General features: G+C 38.4%; 3 protein-coding genes across 3 annotated transcripts; 1 reads left to right on the top strand and 2 right to left on the bottom strand.

Annotated features, from left to right (window-relative positions):
• Window positions 1-4,139: 4,139 nt before the first annotated feature.
• Window positions 4,140-8,331, top strand: LOC133727057 (uncharacterized). The gene is made up of 2 exons (XM_062154686.1): window positions 4,140-5,435; window positions 7,722-8,331. Coding segments are annotated over exons 1-2 (1,038 nt in total). The 5' UTR covers window positions 4,140-4,399; the 3' UTR covers window positions 7,724-8,331.
• A 3,233-nt stretch (window positions 8,332-11,564) lies between these two features.
• LOC133712624 (probable phospholipase A2 homolog 1) lies at window positions 11,565-13,608 on the bottom strand. The gene is made up of 4 exons (XM_062138735.1): window positions 13,391-13,608; window positions 13,236-13,275; window positions 13,027-13,146; window positions 11,565-11,979 (listed from the first exon to the last, which is right to left on the bottom strand). The coding sequence occupies exons 1-4, from the start codon at window positions 13,490-13,492 to the stop codon at window positions 11,801-11,803; spliced, it is 441 nt and encodes a 146-aa protein (XP_061994719.1). The 5' UTR covers window positions 13,493-13,608; the 3' UTR covers window positions 11,565-11,800.
• An 871-nt stretch (window positions 13,609-14,479) lies between these two features.
• Window positions 14,480-16,630, bottom strand: LOC133712634 (uncharacterized). Its single transcript, XM_062138746.1, has 3 exons — window positions 16,476-16,630; window positions 15,838-16,045; window positions 14,480-14,929 (listed from the first exon to the last, which is right to left on the bottom strand). The coding sequence occupies exons 2-3, from the start codon at window positions 16,026-16,028 to the stop codon at window positions 14,743-14,745; spliced, it is 378 nt and encodes a 125-aa protein (XP_061994730.1). The 5' UTR covers window positions 16,029-16,045; window positions 16,476-16,630; the 3' UTR covers window positions 14,480-14,742.
• Between the last annotated feature and the right edge of the window lie 3,841 nt (window positions 16,631-20,471).

Genomic DNA, 20,471 nt, shown 5'->3' on the forward strand with positions numbered 1-20,471 from the left:
TTGAGAAAATTCCTTCTTCTTTTTTTATTTATTTTTATTAATTCAATGATACTTCGTGTGCCAAAAAGTGGATGAGTATGTGTTTATGATTGTTTGATAGCCCCATTTGATTGTTAGTGGAAAATAATATTAGAATTAGGTGGTTGTTTAAGAGATTAGATTAAGATGAGACGTGGGATACAACTTAATTCGATAAACTTCATAAGAATCATGGCAACATGGCATAAATAATGATTCTTCCTTGATTTTTTCCCACCAACTTGTTTCTCCACATTCTTTAATTTTTAACTAATCTCATAATTTATATTCTCAAAAAAAAAAAAAATGTAATCTCATAATTTCATATCTAAACTTTTTAAGTCTTAAATCATTTATTTTTCAGACGATCTTTATCATCTTTGCTAAAATGAAAAAAAAATCAAAACTAACTAGTGGGCAAGACATTTTTCTTTACCAAAATTTTGACACAAATATTAAGTTTGAATCCTTTTTTTATTTAATAAGAAAAAATAATTAAAATTAACATAATCGACAGTCTCACCAAAATCATATGTTTATCAAATGAAAACTCTAACACGACAGTGTATATCATAAAATGACTTTAAAAAATAGTCAAAAAGTCGAAGGAGGTCAAGAAATTACGTAACTTTGATTTTGCATTGTGGTGTATTTTCCATGTGTCAGTTGGAGTTTGTATAGGTCAGAAAACAAAACATTAATTGCGGCGCCTACCTGGTCGTAGTAAAGCTTCTAGAAATTTTATTTACTTTGGCGCCATAAATATAAAAAACAAAAATCTAATTTTTTATTTTTTTTTACATAAGTGCATAGAATCTTGTCAGATGGAATTTTCTTTCAGAAGTTAGAACTAACTTGACCTCCTGGCCTTTACTTCAGAGCCCAATTATTGATTGCAGGGAAGAACCTTCTGCTGTGACTAACTTACCCTTATTAGTTATTACTCATTCATATTGGACCTTAAACAGGCAAACTAAGAAAAACTTAAACAGAAAAAGCTAAATTATTGATTTCTTTAACATGACGAGCGAAAATTAAAACTTCAGAGAAAATAGAAATGAAATAAATATTAAAACGTATAAGTTAAGATAAAAAAAAAATACGATTTAATTAGATCTGTTCCTTAAAATGGTGAAAAGTTCACCATATAAATTATAACCTTAGTTTCATTCACCCAAAAACTCATAAGATCATATCAAAGAGTTACGTGATAAATACCAGAGAAAATTGTTTAAGAAATTAAGGGTGCGTAGGTAGCCATGCCATATTGCCATGGGTACATGTGTTTTAAGGATGGTCATTTTGGTGAGCATGCTTGCGTTTGTTATATCTCGATATAGGATTGTGACGAGTGCCTCATAGGCCCGCCTTCAGTTACACAGTGTGACACAATAGTAATATCAGATGTAAATCCACTCTCATTTTGAGTACTCTCTTTATGCAGCTCTTTAACTTTTCATTGCATTTTACATCGGTAACAATCTGAAGTCCTTGAAAATTTAGACAAAATTACAAGACTAGCTTGTATTTGAGCTAGAATTGTGTCTAACCAAATTTGAAGAAAAGGCTACAAAATTTAGTATTACTGGTGCAAATCTTAGCTCCCAGGGAACAGATTCCTCATCAGCCTCAATACCATATGAATTGAAGTAAGCAAACAAGTAACTTGACCTATCTAGCTCCTCCTTCGAGGCTTTAATCATTCAGATCCGATTCCGATAGTACAACTAGCATTGAAAGAGTTTTGGTGTGAGAGAGTTCATCCCATGAAGGATCATCATCAGAAGCAGCATTAACTGATATTAATTGAATTATTGATTCCTAGCATATATGGAGGCGTAATTTAATGTCAGAAGTTGTTAGTTGTTGTTACACCAGTGGTTGCATATGCACTGATTCAGATAGATGGAGACATTTGTATAACAGTTATACACAATAATGCTAAAGAAAAAGCTCTACATATGTCTTTCATGAGCTAGAATTACCTAACAGAATCTGAAGAAAAGGCTCTAGTCCTTCTAGAAAATGCAGTAAAATTCGGACAAGCATTGCTGCTGGAAATCTTTTCCGGAACACCTTCCACATCAGCCTCACTATCATCCGAGTTAAATTAGCCAAACGAATAACTTGACCTCCTCACCTCTACTTCACATCCTGATGCAATGTTGCCTGATGGACTCTTATGCCCTATGATCCTTATTCCAAAGACCTCCTCTCAAGATCCTGTTATTGATGTCGCTAGCACAACTACTACATCCACTTGGAACCTCACTCTCCTTCATAGTTTGAGGTAACTGTGGCGGCTTTTGAAAATTGTCCTTGACATTGTTTGTATCTAATCTAGATCTCAGCGGCCTTGGAGATGGCTCACCAGTAGTAGGCAATACTTCATCACCAAAAAATTTCTCTGAGAAAGCGCTATATTTAACTCCTTGGCCTCTCTCTTGAGAAAGTTTAGAAACAAGATTAGACTTGTCTAACTCCTGATCTTCGCTGTCTGACGTTAGTCCATCTGAAGCGTCACAGGGAAGAAGTCATTTGGTTGTGAAATGGTGGACTTTTATTGCACTTCATCTGTCTTTTGTTCAGAACCCCGAGCATTTTAAGTTAGCTGAATGCCTTGAAAATGAGTTATTCCAGCACAAGGAAAATGCAAACCAGACTCTTTCGCCTTGTTGTCCGCATCAAATTTACAATTGTCATCATCTGAACCAGACTCATCGAAAACCACAGCAGTATTTCCATAAGAATTAATCCTCAGCAGGGTCTCAAATCATTTGAGAAACTTCCATGATCATTACTAAAATGTTTTGAATGAGAACAAAAGGAAGACCACATATCTCCAAAATAGGCAATGTGTTCATTCCCTCTCGAACCATCCTGGTGATCATCATACCAAAGCTTGAACTAGGTTGAGATCAAGACCTACTAAATTTCATTTCAGTCCTCATGTCCCCAAAAGAAGCATTATTTAACACTGCCTTGAAAGTGCTAGCTGCTGCAGCTCTGGCAGCCATGATTGCCCTTTCTGCTGACTCAACCGCTGCCAGTGCTGCCAAGGGAGCATCCTCAAAGAAAAGAGGAAAATGCATGTGATTCCAGTTCCGTCCACCCAAAGTTAAAAACATTTCCATCCACTTCCTGTATACATTAATACAAATATCCAAAGTATCAGACAAGGGAGAAATTAATTTGAAAGTACTAAAGCTCAATAAATTGCATCTTCCATTGACGATAAATGTACCATAATATCTCACATCTGGTGAAGGTGGGATGCAAGGAGGTTCCACATAAATATTACTGGCCATGGCAAAATTATCTGGTCCATTATGCTCAAATGTTTGAACCAATATTAATCAAAACACTACACAATGCAATGTATATATGACCAAGATGAGCTACAAGCTGAAACTCAATAGGATTTCAATCTCTCTCCAACTGAATCAGGATCCATATTGCACCTTCTTTTTCTCTGCAATTGCAGCCAACATTTTCATCTTGGTAAGGCCATCAGGTTGCCTGGCAGATAATTTCTCTACCATCTGAAAGGGTAACTTCAAAAGTAATTCAATAAAACTAACTTGCTGAACAATTAGTCAATGAAATTACAGAGGTATACAAGCATGCCATGCGATGTGCACCACAATCAGTGCGCAGTTGCACAGCTGCAGAGACAAGAGCAGCTCACCCAGACAGGGAGTATTTAAGCTTGAAGTGAGGATGTTTAATAGAGGCGAAGAGAAATCAATAACAACTGAATTGACCTTTCGCAGGACTTTAATTTTAGGTGCATGTGTGAAATAATTGTGATTTGAAATAATGTAAATACTTACTAAGAAACTTAGGGAGTGAGATACCCCACACCTCCAAAAAAAAAATCTTTTTATATCGAATTTACTCTTTAGTCTATGATTCCATCTTTTGAATCATACAATCCAGTACGTTGTGACCAAATTGCTTGCGGGAGTGGGTGGTGGCGATGTGGCGATTGGCGAAGCTTATGGTAGTTCAACAATAGGAACTGTATCTTAATCAGGTTCAAGCTGTGTCCAAGTACTGTCCAGTGACAAACTATATACGAGCTAAAGCGCTGAACAAATTCTTCTTGTTGTTTTTTTTAACAAATTCTTTCCGTTTTCCTGTTCCTACCTGGAAATGGTAAGTCTTTTAGTTTGGGTTTTGCTTGGAGCTCAAGAATTGTATAACACTAAAACCTAATACATTGAGGAAATTAAACCTAGCTAATTGAGGACTAAGCCAGTCTCGACTCTGATCCTATAAATACCCTATTGGCGAGACCTTGTTCTATCTTTTGCGCAGCATATTCAGATTTCATAAGTGCTTTCTTTGCGCATCGAAAGGCAGTCTTAACTCTTTCCATATGGGGGAAGTCGTCAAATCTACTAGGGATGCAAAAGCAGAGTCTGTCGACATTCTAGCAGCAGAGCAAAAGAAGGAGGAGAAGAACAAGGCGAGAGAGGAGAGGAAGAAGGCAGTTGAGGAGAAGAAAAGGAGGCAGAAGGAGAAGGAAGAGAAGCAGGAGAGGGATCGCTGCCTTCAACAAGCGAATGAACTCAGAAGGCTACTTCAAGGAGTTACTTCTAATATGGGTCAACATCAAACAAATTCGCAGACCCAAGCCCCGAATGCTCTTGCCAAAGCTAATGCAGCTCCTGTTCCTGTTGCTTCGGTGAACTCGGTGCCAACTGGTGCTTCTAAGAAGTCTGGTATCAATGGTCATTCGCAATCTCAAACCCCGAGTGCTCCTGTGAAGGCTAATGTAACTCCTGCTCCTGCTCCTGCGGCTTTGGCAAAGGCTGCTCCAATTAGTACTACTGATGCCTCTAAAAGGTCTAATATCACTGGATACTCGCAGTCCCAAAGCTCGATTACTCTTATCAATGGTCATTCGCAGTCTCAGACCCCGAGGGCTCCTGTCAAGGTTAATGTAAATCCTGCTGCTTTGGCCAAGGCAGCACCAATTAGTACCACTGATGTCTCTAGAAAGTCTGATGTCAGTGGCCATTCGCAGTCCCAAGCCCCAAATGCTCCTGTCAAACGTGCTGTAACTCCTGCTCCTGTAACTTTGGCAAAAACAATGCTAACTAGTACTACTGATGCCTCTAAAAATTCAGCTTTGCAGTCTCAGGCGGCGCAGAATGCTCCAGTCAAAGTAGCTCTAACTCCGGCCAAAGTAGCTCTAACTCCTGTTCGTGTTGCTCCTACAAAGTCGCAGAATGCTCCAGTCAAAGTAACTCCAACTCCGGCCAAAGTAGCTCTTACTCCTGTTCGTGTTGCTCCTACAAAGTTGGTGCCAGTTAGTAAGATTGATGCCCCTAAAATGTCTGAAATCAGTCACCATCAACATCAACCGGCTCCTGTAACATTTGTCTCCAGTATTACTGCTAGTACTACATGTTAAGTGAGCTAATATCAACATCAACATGCTATAGTGTAGTTAGCACTTATCATTCTATAATATAGACATACTATAGTGTAGTTAGCACTTATCATTCTATAGTGTAGACATACTATAGTGTAGTTAGCACTTATCAGTGGTAGCATTTTATATTTCTGTAAACTCTCTATATAAACCTCTGTTATGAGATGAATAAAAACAAGACAATTAAGTCTCTCAATCGTGTTATACTTAACATGGTATCAAAGCATTTTTGCTCTTGAGACCTATACCCATTTCTAGAAATCTAGATTACCTATATCCATATTCCGCTGCCAGAAATACCAAGAGAAGAACTCTGTTCTTCATCTTACTCAGTAACCAGAAAATATATACACAATACCAATACCAGATTCAAAAGCCAAGGCCAAATATCCCATAAGCAATTACATGTCATCCCATAGGTTATCCAAGTCATATGCGTCTTTTGTATTTCATTTATCTGCTATTGTCATTCCAAATAAAGTGCAGGATGCTCTAGCAGATCCTAAGTGGACTAAAGCTATGGAAGATGAAATGGAAGCCTTGCAAAAGAATCACACATGGGAACTAGTGCCAAAACCCGCAGGGAAAAGAACAGTAGGGTGCAGATGGATCTATACATTGAAGTACGCAGCTGATGGTACACTGGATAGATACAAAGCCAGGTTGGTTGCAAAAGGGTATACTCAGACATATGGTATTGACTATCAAGAAACTTTTGCACCAGTGGCCAAGATGAATACCGTTCGAGTACTACTGTCATTAGCGGCTAACCTAGACTGGCCTCTGAAGCAGTTTGATGTAAAGAATGCCTTCCTACATGGAGACTTGAAGGAAGAAGTCTACATGGATCTACCTCCTGGCTATTCTCTACCTTCACAAGCAGGAATGGTGTGCAAGTTGAAAAAGTCCCTTTATGGACTAAAACAGTCCCCCAGGGCATGGTTTGGAAGATTCAGCCAATCTATGAAACAATTTGGTTACAAACAAAGCAACTCTGACCATACACTGTTTCTGAAGCACAGGAAAGATAAACTTACTGCACTTATCATTTATGTTGATGATATGATTGTGACAGGAAATGACCCAGAAGAAGTCAAGAAACTGGAAGCACATCTATCATCTGCTTTTGAGATGAAAGATCTTGGAGGACTGAAATACTTCTTGGGAATTGAGGTGGCTAGATCAAACGAAGGCATTACCCTATCTCAAAGGAAGTATGTGGTTGACTTACTCATTGAGACCGGTTTACTAGCATGTAGACCAGCAGATACACCGATGGAGCAAAATCACAAATTAGCAGAATATCCAGACCAAGTGCCTACTAACAAAGAGAGATATCAAAGGTTAGTAGGCAAGCTCATTTATCTCTCACACACCCGACCTGATATTGCATATGCTGTAAGTGTTGTAAGTCAATTCATGCATGCACCAAGTGAAGATCACATGGAAGCAGTACATAGAATTCTGAGGTATTTGAAGACAAATCCCGGTAAAGGGATCATGTTCTCCAAGAACAACCATACAGACATAGCTGGATACACAGATGCAGATTGGGCTGGTTCTATCACTGATAGAAGATCTACTTCAGGTTATTTTACTTTTGTGGGAGGTAACCTGGTCACATGGAGAAGCAAGAAGCAAAAAGTGGTTGCTAGATCTAGTGCAGAAGCAGAGTATAGAGGAATGGCTCATGGAGTATGCGAAATGTTATGGCTTCGTAATTTAATGAAAGACTTGGGATTCAAACCCAAGTATGCTATGAATTTGTACTGTGACAATAAAGCAGCCATTGATATAGCACACAATCCAGTTCAACATGATAGAACAAAACATGTTGAAGTTGATCGACATTTCATTAAGGAGAAGTTGGAGTCAGGAATCATCAACATGCCACATGTACCTACTGAAGATCAACTTGCAGATATTCTTACCAAAGCTGTTTCTGGAAAAGTGTTCCACAGCTCACTAAACAAGTTGGGAATGCGAGACATCTATTCCCCAACTTGAGGGGGAGTGTTAAGTGAGCTAATATCAACATCAACATGCTATAGTGTAGTTAGCACTTATCATTCTATAATATAGACATACTATAGTGTAGTTAGCACTTATCATTCTATAGTGTAGACATACTATAGTGTAGTTAGCACTTATCAGTGGTAGCATTTTATATTTCTGTAAACTCTCTATATAAACCTCTGTTATGAGATGAATAAAAACAAGACAATTAAGTCTCTCAATCGTGTTATACTTAACACTACAGAGACATCCTTCGTTGTTGGACAAATCCTTGTAAAGGCAGAAATTGATCTTAAAATCAACAGTGAGGGGTTTGTGTTGAAGGAGACTCAAAGGAATGCTGTGGAAAGTCAGCAGACTGATGGTTCTAAAGTGCAAGAAAATGGGATCAATAATGCAAGTACGTCACAAAAGAAGGCTGGAGAGGATCAGAAAAACCAAGGCAACAGCAACAACAATGCAGCAGCGCTTCCTATTACTACTACTCCTCCTCCTGTTCCTAAAAGGAATAGCAATAACTCTGTCGCGCTGAACAATCATTCTGAAAATGCCAAGGAAGTAGTAGTTCCTCAGACAAAGAATAACAACACTGTTAGTAGTGAGTTCAGGAAACTACAATACGTGGACCACAGACCATTGGACCATAGTACTACAGCTCCTAACTACTATGACGTTTACCATCAACTGGACTTGCAGTACCAAGCAGCCCAGAAGTACTATCCATGGAGGATTGATGATGGATCAGACCAAAAGTACCATGGTAGTGGAAGAAGGGTTACTAATGGATCAGAACAGAGGTACAATGGGAATGGAAGAAGGTTCACTAATGGTGGTGGTCAAGAGAGTCAAAAAGATAGAAGATGGGTGCAAAGAGGTAGAGTATCAACCTCGAAGTAGTTTGCAACAGGTTAATGAGGACAAAACCAAAGCACCTTTCATTTACACTCAATATTACTGAATTTCCATCCCTCAGAAAGAAGCCTAACTTATGTAATATGAATATCTGTCTTGAATAAAACATGTATCTATGAATTTTATTGCTTCATTCAGCTTTTCTTTGTGCAATATGTTACTTTAACCCACAGTAGCTGAAAACTACATGTTTTGGCCTTGTATAAAAGTACTATATTGATAATTCATATTGATTAACATTTAACAGACATATCATAATGGAAAACAAATCTTATAGCATATCAAGCAAACCAGAGGGTATATGATAGAGACAATTAGACATCAAGAAATCGAAAGAGAAAAAAAAAAATTTACATTCTAGTAGTAGCAGTGCAATTTCTAATTGCAGTACTACCCAACTACTACCTGTCAAGATCCCAAGGTCACATTCTCACTTATTTGCTCAACTACTACCTCACTCTCTATAAGCTGTGGCAAAGTTTGAAAAGTCCTTGACATTATTTCAAAAAATTTATCCAAGACAGTGCTAGATTCGACTAGAGACTAATCTTGTGCAAGCTTAGACTTGTATATAGCTAACTTCTCCTCTTTGTTATCTGAACTAGAGAGGACAGAAGTCATTTGGTTATGAAATGAACTTAAATTGTACTTTATCCGTCTTTTGTTCAGAACTCCAAGAATTCACATCAAATACAAACTAGAAAAATACAAACTAGATTCTTTTCGTGGATCAAATTTAAAGTTACCATCATCTGTCCATCATCAAAAGTATTAGCAGCCTTTCCATGAGAATTCACCATTCCCCCTCTGCTTGCGTTGAAACATTTTCGCTAAAGTTCTCAAATTGTTCTCTGTCTATATTATCTCCAAATATGCAATCGTCATTCCCTCTAAAAACATCTAGATGATCATCATTACTAAAGCAAGATCTACATCTTTTTCCAGACCTCATATCTCCAAGCACTGTATTCTGGATCGTACTTACTTCATCACCTAATAAGGCATCCATTTTCCAAGTTTCATGATACATAAATCCAATGGAAGACCTGGCCGTTGAAGAACTTATATGCATGACTGGAACAATATGCATATACCAAAGATGAAGGTACAGCTATGCCCAGTAAAAACAGCTATGCATACATCATATACATCTCTTGAGCTTCGGAACTTAAATCCGAAAGCTAAAAATTTGTGAGATAGAAAATCAACTAAGGTTCCCAATGGAAGTAAAGTGGAAAGAAAATCTAGGAACTAATCTTGGCTGGGCCATCAAGTGGAATTGGGCAAAAGAAATTAAGAGACGATTTTAGAAAGAAAGAGGGTGTGTTTATTTTGGCTTGGGAGGCAAGCATAGAATAATCTAATGGACTAAGGAAATCCTGTAGACCGTAGTATTCCTATTCCCATTCCAAATCCTATAGACCATAATATTCCTATTCCTATTTCTTTACGGATTAAATCTAGCTATTGCTTGTCATGGACTCATGGTGAGCCTATAAATAGGCCGAACCTGAGACCTTGTTCTCCATCTCAATTCTGATATCGATCAGAAACATAAGCCTTCAGAGTGTTTTCTCTCTTTGTGATCTTCAAAAAACCCTAGGCTCTCATCACTCTCTTTGTGCATCCAAACCTTTTGGATACCATGGCTGCTCTAGCAGAGCCAGCCTTTGTTTCAGAACAGGAAAAGAAGGAGGAGAAGAACAGGAAGAGAGAGGCCAAAAACAAGGAGCACAATGAGAGGATAAAGATGGAGAAAGAGAAGGAAGAAAAGAAGAACAGGGAAAAAGAACTCCAATTGATAGCAAACTTTAGAAATAATGGTCAAAACCATAAGGAACTTCCAAGAATTCCTGTGACTCATGCTGTTGCTTCGGCAAAGCCGCAGTCCCAAGCCCCGAAAGCTCATGTCAAAGCGGCCCAGACTCCTCTTCCTGTTGCTTCTGCGAAGATGACGGTGCCAACTAGTACTACTCATGCCTCCACTGTGCATCCTACTCCTGTTGCCTGGGCAAAGGTGGTGCCAAATAGTACTACCAATGCCTCTAAAAAGACAGATTTTAGTCAGCAGTCCCAGACCCAGAGTGTTGCTCCTGCCAAAGCAGCTGTACCTTCTCTTCCTATTGCTTCTGGGAAGTCGCTGACCGATGCTTCTAAGATGTCTAACATCAATCACTATCAACAACAACCTGCTGCTACTGGCTCCACAGATATGACTTTCTACGTCGGGCAAATCCCTGTAAAGAGTACAGCAATCAATAATCCACCAAAAGCTAATATTTTGTTTGGGAGGAAGGAGACTCAAGCCACTACTGTTGTGGAAAAAACTCAGGCCACTACTGTTGTGATGACTTATGCAAGTGCCTTGCAAAACAAGGCTGCGGATGCTCAGAAAAACCTAGGCACCTACAATGCAGCAGCATCTACATTTGTTCCTATGACTACTTCGGTGACTACTACTCTTCCTGTTGTTCCTCAGACCAATCAACCTGCAAAGGAAGAAGTAGTAGTTCCTGCAATAAAGACTACTAACGGCCAGAATGGTCCTGTAAGACCTATGTCCAGTACTACTACTTCCGTCTCTTCAGAGAGATCCTATTACACTGGTACCCAGAGGAATAGTAATGGACCAGATCAGAAGAACTATGGGAATGGAAGGGTTATTAACGGCGGTGGAAACGGTTCCAGTCAAAAGTACTATGGTAATGGTTCCGGCCAAAGGTACTATGGTAATGGTTCTGGCCAGAGGTACAATGGTAATGGTTATGGCCAGAGGTACTATCGTAATGGAAGGTATACCAATGGGAGTCAAGAGAATCAGAAAAAACAAGCAAAACCAAAGCCTGTTATTGATGCCGAGGGGTGGCAAGTGGTAGAGAATCGAAGGAGGGTCTGATCCATATAATAGATCTGAAGGAGCTTTCAGAGCAGGTCGTCGTGGCAAAGGCAAAGCCTCTTGATGTTGTTGTATTTCCAGCCTCGGATCGGAAGAGCCTGAATTTTCTTTTATGTCTTGAATTATCTATTTGATTGTAAACCACTTCAATAAAACTGTTAAGAATTCTATCATTTTATCAATTTCTTTGTGCAACGTGTTCTATGATTCACAGTAGCAAGAATATATCAACAGACGTCATAAACAACGTATAAACAATATATCAAGCAATAGCAGAAATAGTTAACCTTACTGGAACTCGTGAATAGTATTGCAAAATTTCCATGCCGTCAGCCTGTTTTTACATCTCAATAACCAGACTGCTCTAGATCCTAGAATAAGAACCAATCAAATTATGTCTATTAGAGCAGTACAATACAAAATAAGTGTATATGATCTGTTCATCTGTTCATGTTAAATGAGTTCCAATCCCGTACTTTGGGTCTTGGAGAGAACTTCATTTTGGCTTTTGTGGGTCATAGTTCAAGTTTTGAATTGCTAAACTGGCTGAACATGATGGCCAAATCCATACCCTGCACCATAGTCGGCACAACTGTTTCATAAGGGCACTGCTTTGAAAATCCAACCTTCCCAGATTTTTGTACTTTCTTTATGCATTTCTTGAACTTCTCATGGCATTTTACATCATTAATACCTAAAAAACCAATATATATTGTCAAACAAACATGCTATTGCACGACCATCCAAAAGAAAGAAGTTTTGAACAAATATGTACTTCTAGTTAGATAATAAGCAATCAACAGTTCTTGAGTGAGCAACTGATAGAAAGGCGGAAAATAAAATCCATTCAATTCACGCTATCAAAGTTATCTTTTTTAATTTCTGGTCCAATAGTTAACATAACTCCAAGAAAAGAAAATGATTATTCTCACTTTCAGCATGCACCAAGATCACCAGCACTCAAGTTTTTTTTTTCTTCATTTTTTCTGGCAGATCTATCCCTCAAGTTTAAACTATCTGTTGTTTACATTATCCAAGTTGTCTTTGTTTGTTAATTTCTTTACCTGATAGTTAAGAACTCTAAGAATGTTTACTACTGAGTACTGAGTACTGACATACACCAAGATCAGATTGAGCCCTCAAGTCTAAACTATCTGTTCTTTATACTGGTCCAGAGCTGTTAGCCACCCAAGCTAAGAATTCACCCGATTACATCTTGGTGCTTATATATGGGGTTACAATTACCTATATAGTTTGGCAAAATAAAACCAGAACTCCATCTGCTACAACAAGAGCACAAGTGACTGGTATATCTGCGAATGAGTAGATCTGAAAATTACCAATCTATTTTACCTCAACTGAAGGGCCTATGAAACTAGACGAGTGTCAAATGTGAACTTACTACCCAATTCATTACTAATTCCCAACCATCAACTCAAATGTTCATGCACTTGGCATTACCCCATTGGCATTACATACTACCTCCTATTCATGTTATTAATCAAATAATCCAAAAGACAATCGTCTCTAACTAGGAACAGAAATCCAACTCGCTACCCAATTCACTCTTACTCCCTAACTATCAAAAGGTCCATTCTTTCTCAACCAAGTTATGGGCAATTCATAATTTACTTGCTGATTCACGCAACTAATCCAATCATTTCTCTAAAGCCAATGCGGAGTAATCAAAACAAGCACAAGAAATCAAATCATATCCAAAACTTAATGAGAAAGGCACTACCTGTATTGCCAACACAGTCATCATGAATCTTGCAGCAAGCATCAACGTCATCACATGGCTTCTCTCCTGGGCAGCCGGTCCACCCTACTCCGCAGTACTTCCCGTATCGAATCCCAACCGCTTCAACAACAAGTAAATAATTTATATCTAATAAATCACAGAACAAATGAATTTTGAGAAGAAGAAAAAAAAAGAGCATCGGAGCTCACAATTGCAGTTCTCTGCTGCGCAGGTTCTGCTGCACAACTCCTGCAGATACCATAATCCTCATTTTAGCTTTTAATTCAACCAAAAAAAAAAAAAGGCTTCGGATTTAATTATTATGTTGAATGGTTCTTCTTCTTCTTCTTCTCATCACATTTACCTCGGAATTGTTGTTGGAGCAGAGGGCGACGGAGGAGAGGAAGATGGCAGCGACGGCGAATGCGGCGGCGACACGCGTCGTTACGGCGGGAGCTCCCAACATTCTCGATTGCGGGAGATTTCAATTGCTTCGTCGTCTTCTCAATTGCGTTTTCCTGTTTGTTAAAATACAGTTTGCGTTGCTCCAGTTCTCCTCTTTCATTGGACAGAATGACGCTGTTTGATATTACTAAAATAGCCTTGGCTGGCTTTGCCAATAGGATACCGATAAAAGTCAAAAACTATTTAAGAAGGTGGCTCATTTGATCGTCAAGTTCATTGTCCAGAATGGTGGATATCATTGTTGGTTAGAGAAAGAGGGTTCTCGGCTCAAGGATTGTATTGATAATGATTTATATGTCATTTCTAGCTCACAGGTTTACGCATTCTTTCTTTACTTTATCAATATGGCCGTGGGGTTGAGCTTCTCAATTTGACTGAGTTTCAAAAAATATATATTTATAAAATAAAGAAAAACATCTATCGTTGAAAAAATTTATAGCATCATATGCTTGGGAAAATAATGGTTCAGGTTCTTTCTATGTATTTCTTGTGAAATCAACTTCGTAACAAAAGATAAGTAAACAAGAACTCTCTATCACCCGGAATATGAGGTAGGAAGTTTTCGTTGATATCTCTTAAGAGAAGATTACAAAACTGCCGCTAGTGCTTGTGTGAAGTCAGAAATATTAGTAATGGCAGTGAGTACATTACAAAGTGATTTTAAGGTGTTATTTATGGCCGAGCAGAGAGAGAAGGCAATGGCTACTTTTCCAATGGAGATTTTGGCCATTTAGTTCTTTTGGCTGCTTTCTTCCAAGATTCCATGACCCATTGAAAGATACATTCACAAGGGCAAATTCACACCTCATATTATCAGATTTGTACCGACTGCAAGAATTCATTTTGGATTCTGACATGCTCATACTCGTATCACTGGTCCTCAATCATCAATATCCAATCAAACCACATTCAATTGAAGGGATTGATCAGACCACAAACAAAGTTGTTACCAAAGAGAATACAAATCTCGTTTATAGGCTGGAAGGTGTGAATCCAATAAAATTCATGCAGTATTATCATCATTAATGAGCAATGGTCATTGCTTCCAAGAAAAATAACAGATAAACTCCATCCATGTTACTTTCAATTACATTGATTATTAAGGCTGTCAAACTTGCATACCAACCTCTCAGCTTCAAAAATTTCTTTAGGAAAACAAAAATTGCAAGTGGAGTACCCGAAGTTCAGAAGCAAATGAAAATGGAGGCTTACACATGAAATCCCTACAAACATTTTACCAAATGGTTGTTCTCAGACATGGTAACCGGTGATAGTGAATCCCCTTCCTGCAATCTCACCAACACAAAACCAGCAGAAGCACTCCAGCCCAAACAAAGCAGCAATGCCAGCATCTTCAACCTTCAAGTCCTGCCTGTTCTTCCACAAACTCTTGACATAATCAAGTTCCTTCCGCAGTGCTTCATTCCGACCCGGAAGACTGTAAAGATTAAAAAGTCAGATAAAGTAGGAAATATGCAATGTGTGTAGTTTTAATGTAGGTGCTAACTTCAAAAAAAAAAAAAAATAGCAGCAGCACAAATCATAAGAAAAGACATCTAGGCTATTGCACATAACTAGTAAAAGTTGAATGCAGAGAAGGGGCTAAGGTATCAAATGCATTTTCAGTGATCGGTTTTCAAACCAGCAATTAAAAAACACCTTGTTTAGAGACACACCAAAGCATATGCCCATGAACAAATTGAAATCAAGCAATTTCCTAACTAGTCAGAAGTTTTCTTTCCACATCCTTATCCTACGAAACAAAATGACAGGGTCAGTACAATAAGTTACATCACCAACAAAACCACAAAGTCTCTTAAGCCTTGATCACTTGTTAACAGAAAGAAAAGTAAATAGAGGCTATACAAACAAGAAACAGTATCTACCTTCAGTGCCAATAACTGCATCAACAACAATAAATGCTTGTTAACTTGATGAGGTTTCTGACTTTCTCTATTCTATGGAATATGAAAGAGAAATGAGCAACAGATCCCTAGATACGTAACTACCAGGTGTAGAAAACAGTTTCATAGAACTTAAAAGTTTGAGCCTAATGACCAAAAATAGTAGTTCTGAAATCATCTAGTCCATCAAGTTACCGTGCACTAATGCATTTAAGCTCTTTAGGTGATAATAAGGTGAGTCAACTGTCAAAGCTCTACCAGGCATGTTTTGACATACGATGATATCATCTTGTATAAATGAATGTCACAACTTAATAGCACAGCTAAGACCTTAAGAAAACTTGGTTGAAGTTTGAAACTTTCTTCATGGTATTCTACCAGCGGTAGCTAAGTTAAAACAAAATTCAATGCTTAAACAAAGAAGAAATTTCAGAAGTATAACCTAGCAAGTCGAGTGTAAAACAATTGCTTTGACAGCTCACTGCATTTCTCCACAGTTGCCGGCTCCTGAATGTATTGCTTGTTCTGCTCTAACAACTGCTTGTAGTAGGTAGTTCCATGCTTGGACACAAACTGAGTCGCTTGGCAAGCCTTGGACTGCAACTGACGCAACTTTGATGCCATCGCCGCCATCGATGCCCAGGTCAATCCTACATTCACCATATAACCACCCAAATGACACAATAAACAGTCAAAAACACTAATTAAAAAGAACCTTCAAAAATAACATAATTTCCTATAAATTCTTCACCAAAATCAAAATAAACATAATATTAAGAACAGCTAAATTAACCCGAAGCTTCTGAGTATTGAGCTCAAAACCCTAATAATCAAAATTCTCGCCCAATTAATACAGCATCAAACTTAACACCACTAAGAAAATCAAAACGTTTGCTTTCTGGGCCTAAACCCCATAAAAACCACGACTCTCCAATCCCCGATTTCCAAATCAAAGCATCCCCAAAAAACAGATCAGTAACAAAGCACGAGATCTAAGCAAAGCAAGAACCCTAACGAGTTTGGATAAATCAAGAAGCGGTAAAATGGAGGCGGATAACACAAATCGAGAGGGGGTTTTACCTTCGTCGGAATCGAATTCAAAGCCGAAGAGAGAGAGAGAGAGAGTGCGAAGCCCTTGCGCTGCGGTCTAATTTGCGATGGAAGAGAGAGATAGAGGGTTTTACACTTTGGGCTTCCTTTACTTATTTCACTGCAGTGGCAAATTCGGAATTTTCTTCAAACTTGTGCGGTTTGTTTCGCCTTTCTTGAGCCCGAAGGCTTTGGAAGGTGGGCAGGCCCGATGTGTTGGGCTAAAGTCCACAGCCACAAAGAATGATGTGCTCAATTTCCCAGACCCGGAAATGAAAAAAATTTTAAAAAAAAAAATAATAATAATACTAAATATCAATGTACGTGCATGTCAATCAATTTGTGTGGTTACGTATAAATTCAACTAAAAGATTCGTGAAGATGCAAATCTGAAGTTGATTTAGCCTTTGCTGGAGGATATAATACTTTTATTGTTTTAATGTGTCTCGATCTGATATGTACATGGTGAGTACGTATGTATCACGTTTGTATCTTCGCGAATTAACTAATTTGTTTTTTTAGAACTAGTGTATTCTTTTTAAAATTACGTTTTAGTTTATTTTTGGGATAATGATAAAAAATGTCATTTTGAAGTACCTTATTATAATTCAAACAGCACAAATGTCCCGATGATAATTAAGGTCACCTGTTCACGTTCTACCACTGTACTTCAATTTAATTACAAAACTGCCACCGTCAGTTTTCTTTGACGGTTTGTGAGAGGTAGACTAAAACGGCACTATTGTTTCGTCTTCTCCACATTACTTCAGAAATTCAAACCTCAAAAAACCGTTCAAATCTACTCCGAAATAGAGAAATATTAATCTCCGGAGGCCACATTCTTAGACACATACCTTCTCCGACGACTATTTTGCTCAACGGTGAAGCAGCGCCGACTCTGAAAAGTACTTCACAGAAAAAGCCCCAAATTTTAGGGATTTGAAGAATTGCAGATCGAACTCGAATCGTCTACCTCGACCGGGTAATCTTTCAGCCTCGATTCTCAGAAACTTCTCTTACTTAATTTCGAGTTATTGATATAGTATTTAATTTTGGAATTATAAGTCGAATATGATATAATTATTTCTGCATTTGATTCTGAAACAAAACAATTCGATTCCAAGTTTTGGTTTGAGTGAAGATTTAAAGCTTTTTTGAGTGGAGATGATCAATGACTGTCTTCAAATTTTAGTTTGATGTTGTAACATAGCCAGTGACATAGGCTACTGACTGGGTATCATTTGATTTTGGAGGGGCTCTGTTTCCATTTTGGTGTGATTTGATACAGAGACATGGACAGTAACATAACAATTTATATGGAGATAATGACTGTGTGTCATGCTGTTTAGGCTTTAGGCTTTACTTGAATGGAAATTCTGCTAGTGCAAATACATATTTTATAGGCTCAGATAATGAAACTGGCCAGTGAGATCACTGGCCAGGTCGCTAGACAAGTCAAAGGCCAGATAAGTCACTGGAAAAGGCCAACTCATTGGCAACGTGTGTTAAACTCCTGTCAATGATCATGTAACTGGCCATGTAACTTACAATGTATGTAACTGAACATGTAACTGATCATGTAACTGGCCATGTAACTTACAATGCATGTAACTGAACATGTAACTGATCATGTAACTGGCCATGTAACTTACAATGCATGTAACTGATCATGTAACTGACGTTGTAACTTACAACATATGTAACTGGCCAAGTAACTGATCATGTAACTTACAATATATGTATCTGGCCAAGTAACTGACTACGTAACTGATTATGTAACTGCAAACTCAATGCTAACCTTCTTATTTTTTCAACAGAATTTAAAAATCAGAAATGGCAAGAACAAAAAGAAAAGAAAGGGAACCAAGCGATGATGACGAAGACTACCAAGAGGTGGAATCAGAAGATGAAGAACACGATCGAACGATACACAGAAAGAAGAATTCGAAGAAGAGCTTGAAGAAATAAAAAAAAAGGAGACAGGAAGAAACAGAAGAAGAAGAAGAAGAAGAACCATCACTGAAGAAGATTCTCAAGAAGAGCTTGAAATCAAAAAAAAAAAAGACAAGAAGAAACAGAAGAAGAAGAAAAAGTAGAACAATCACCAAACAAGGGTTCCTCTTTGGTGCTATTTCAAAAAACTGAAGCAGCACCAAAGAGGAAGAGAAATGTGAAACCAGGACATGGGCAGTACAGGTGCACATTAATAAGTTTCTTGAACACAATTAAAGATAACAAGAAGAATCTCAGTGCAAGAACATTAGATTTGCTCAGGCAGTCACCATTTGGAAATATTGTCGATGCATTCCATGGTGGCTACATAGAGGAGAAGTCAGCCAAGAAATCTGATGATTTCATTACACTCCTCCTGCAGGCCTACGACCATGAAACTGACCTCTTCTTCTTTGGAAAGAAGAAATTCAGGATCTCGACAAGAGATATTTCAAAGATCCTAGGAATGCTAGAAAAAGGTGACTTGGTCCCAAAGACTTCTGAGGGGTCATATCAGTCCGACTTTGTCCAGCAGTTTTTTTCAAACACAGCGAGAATTAACAAGAAAGCTCTGCAAGATGCGCTGAAAGACAATCCAACAACAGAGGATGGGATTGAGAAGAAGGACAAAAATGTGGCAAGATTAATCTTGCTGGACTTGTCCATCAAGTTTCTGTTCCCAAACGCAGGAGGAACAATTTCATGGGACTACGTCAAAGCCTGCGAAAATTTGGAAAAGATCGGATCTTATGACTGGGCAAGGGAAGTTGGAAGCTTCTTAAAAAAGTCTATAAAGACTTTGAAAAAGAAAAAGGAGTCAAGCAGCCCATATGGTAATACGGGGGGCTGCGTTATGATAATACTGGTAAGTTACTGTCAGACAGAAATGTAACTGGTCAAGTCACTGATCAAGACAAACAGCATGTCATTCGTCAAGTCACTATGACTAATTTTTTTTTGTTTTTTGTGCAAGCAGTATTGGTTCTGTCAAAAGACTGGAAAAATCAAGCCAATATCTGGAAGGGAGAACGAAGATCATGGGATGAGAAAATGGGACATCCAGAAGCTGATACAGAATTGGACAAGTTTTAACAGCTTGAAAAAACTAGAGGTATTTTCTTCTCTGTCAAAGTAGTTGTCACTGGTCAAGTAACTGGCCAAGTAACTATCTTGGTTAAAAGTCACCGATTAAGTCACTATCACACTGCATGTCAATGGCCAATTCACACTTCATGTCACTGGCCTTCATAACTGTTGTAAACATGTCATTGCTCATGTCACATAGCATGTCACTGACATATTGAATATGTTTCTTTCAGAAAATGTTTGAAAACTTGAAGGAGGATAGAGAGGAATCAGAATCTGAGGAAGAGGAGAATAGATCAGATGAAGCAAAGTTCCGGAAGGAGAGGAAAAAGGAACTGATGATCAGAATTGTGAAAACAAAGAAGATAACCTACAAGTTGAGGTGGCTGAACAGGAAACAACTTCAGAAAAAAACAAGTGGGAGAAAGAGCTTCAGAAAAAGGAGGAGGAGATAAGATATATGACTGTGGAGAAAGATAATTTGAAGACAAAACTGAACGAAAAGGAACAGGAACTAAGGAAAATCACGGAGGACATGATGAATCTGGAGGAACGAAATGCTACACTTGTGACCGAGAATTTCTGCCTTGCATCATCGGTGAAGGAGTTAGAGATAAAATTGAAGGAATTGGAGCAAATGTTGAGCCAAAAGACTCACACCTCAACAGCAGCTCAGCAGCACAGCTCCCCACCACCTACCTCTGCAGAAGAAAAAAATGAATCAAATGGAGCTGCATCTAAGGCTGCTGAAAACACAGAAAATAAAGATCAATCGACTGTTGAGGAAGCTCAGTCCCATGGCATCTGCACAGTCGAAGAATCTGCAGCAGCAGCAGCAGCTCAATCTCCACCTCACTGCACAGTGCAAGAAGAAACTCAATCGACAACTCCATCGCAAAAGGACTCACT

This window comes from Rosa rugosa, chromosome 1 (assembly GCF_958449725.1).
Source record: "Rosa rugosa chromosome 1, drRosRugo1.1, whole genome shotgun sequence".
NCBI classification, from domain to species: Eukaryota; Viridiplantae; Streptophyta; class Magnoliopsida; order Rosales; family Rosaceae; genus Rosa; species Rosa rugosa.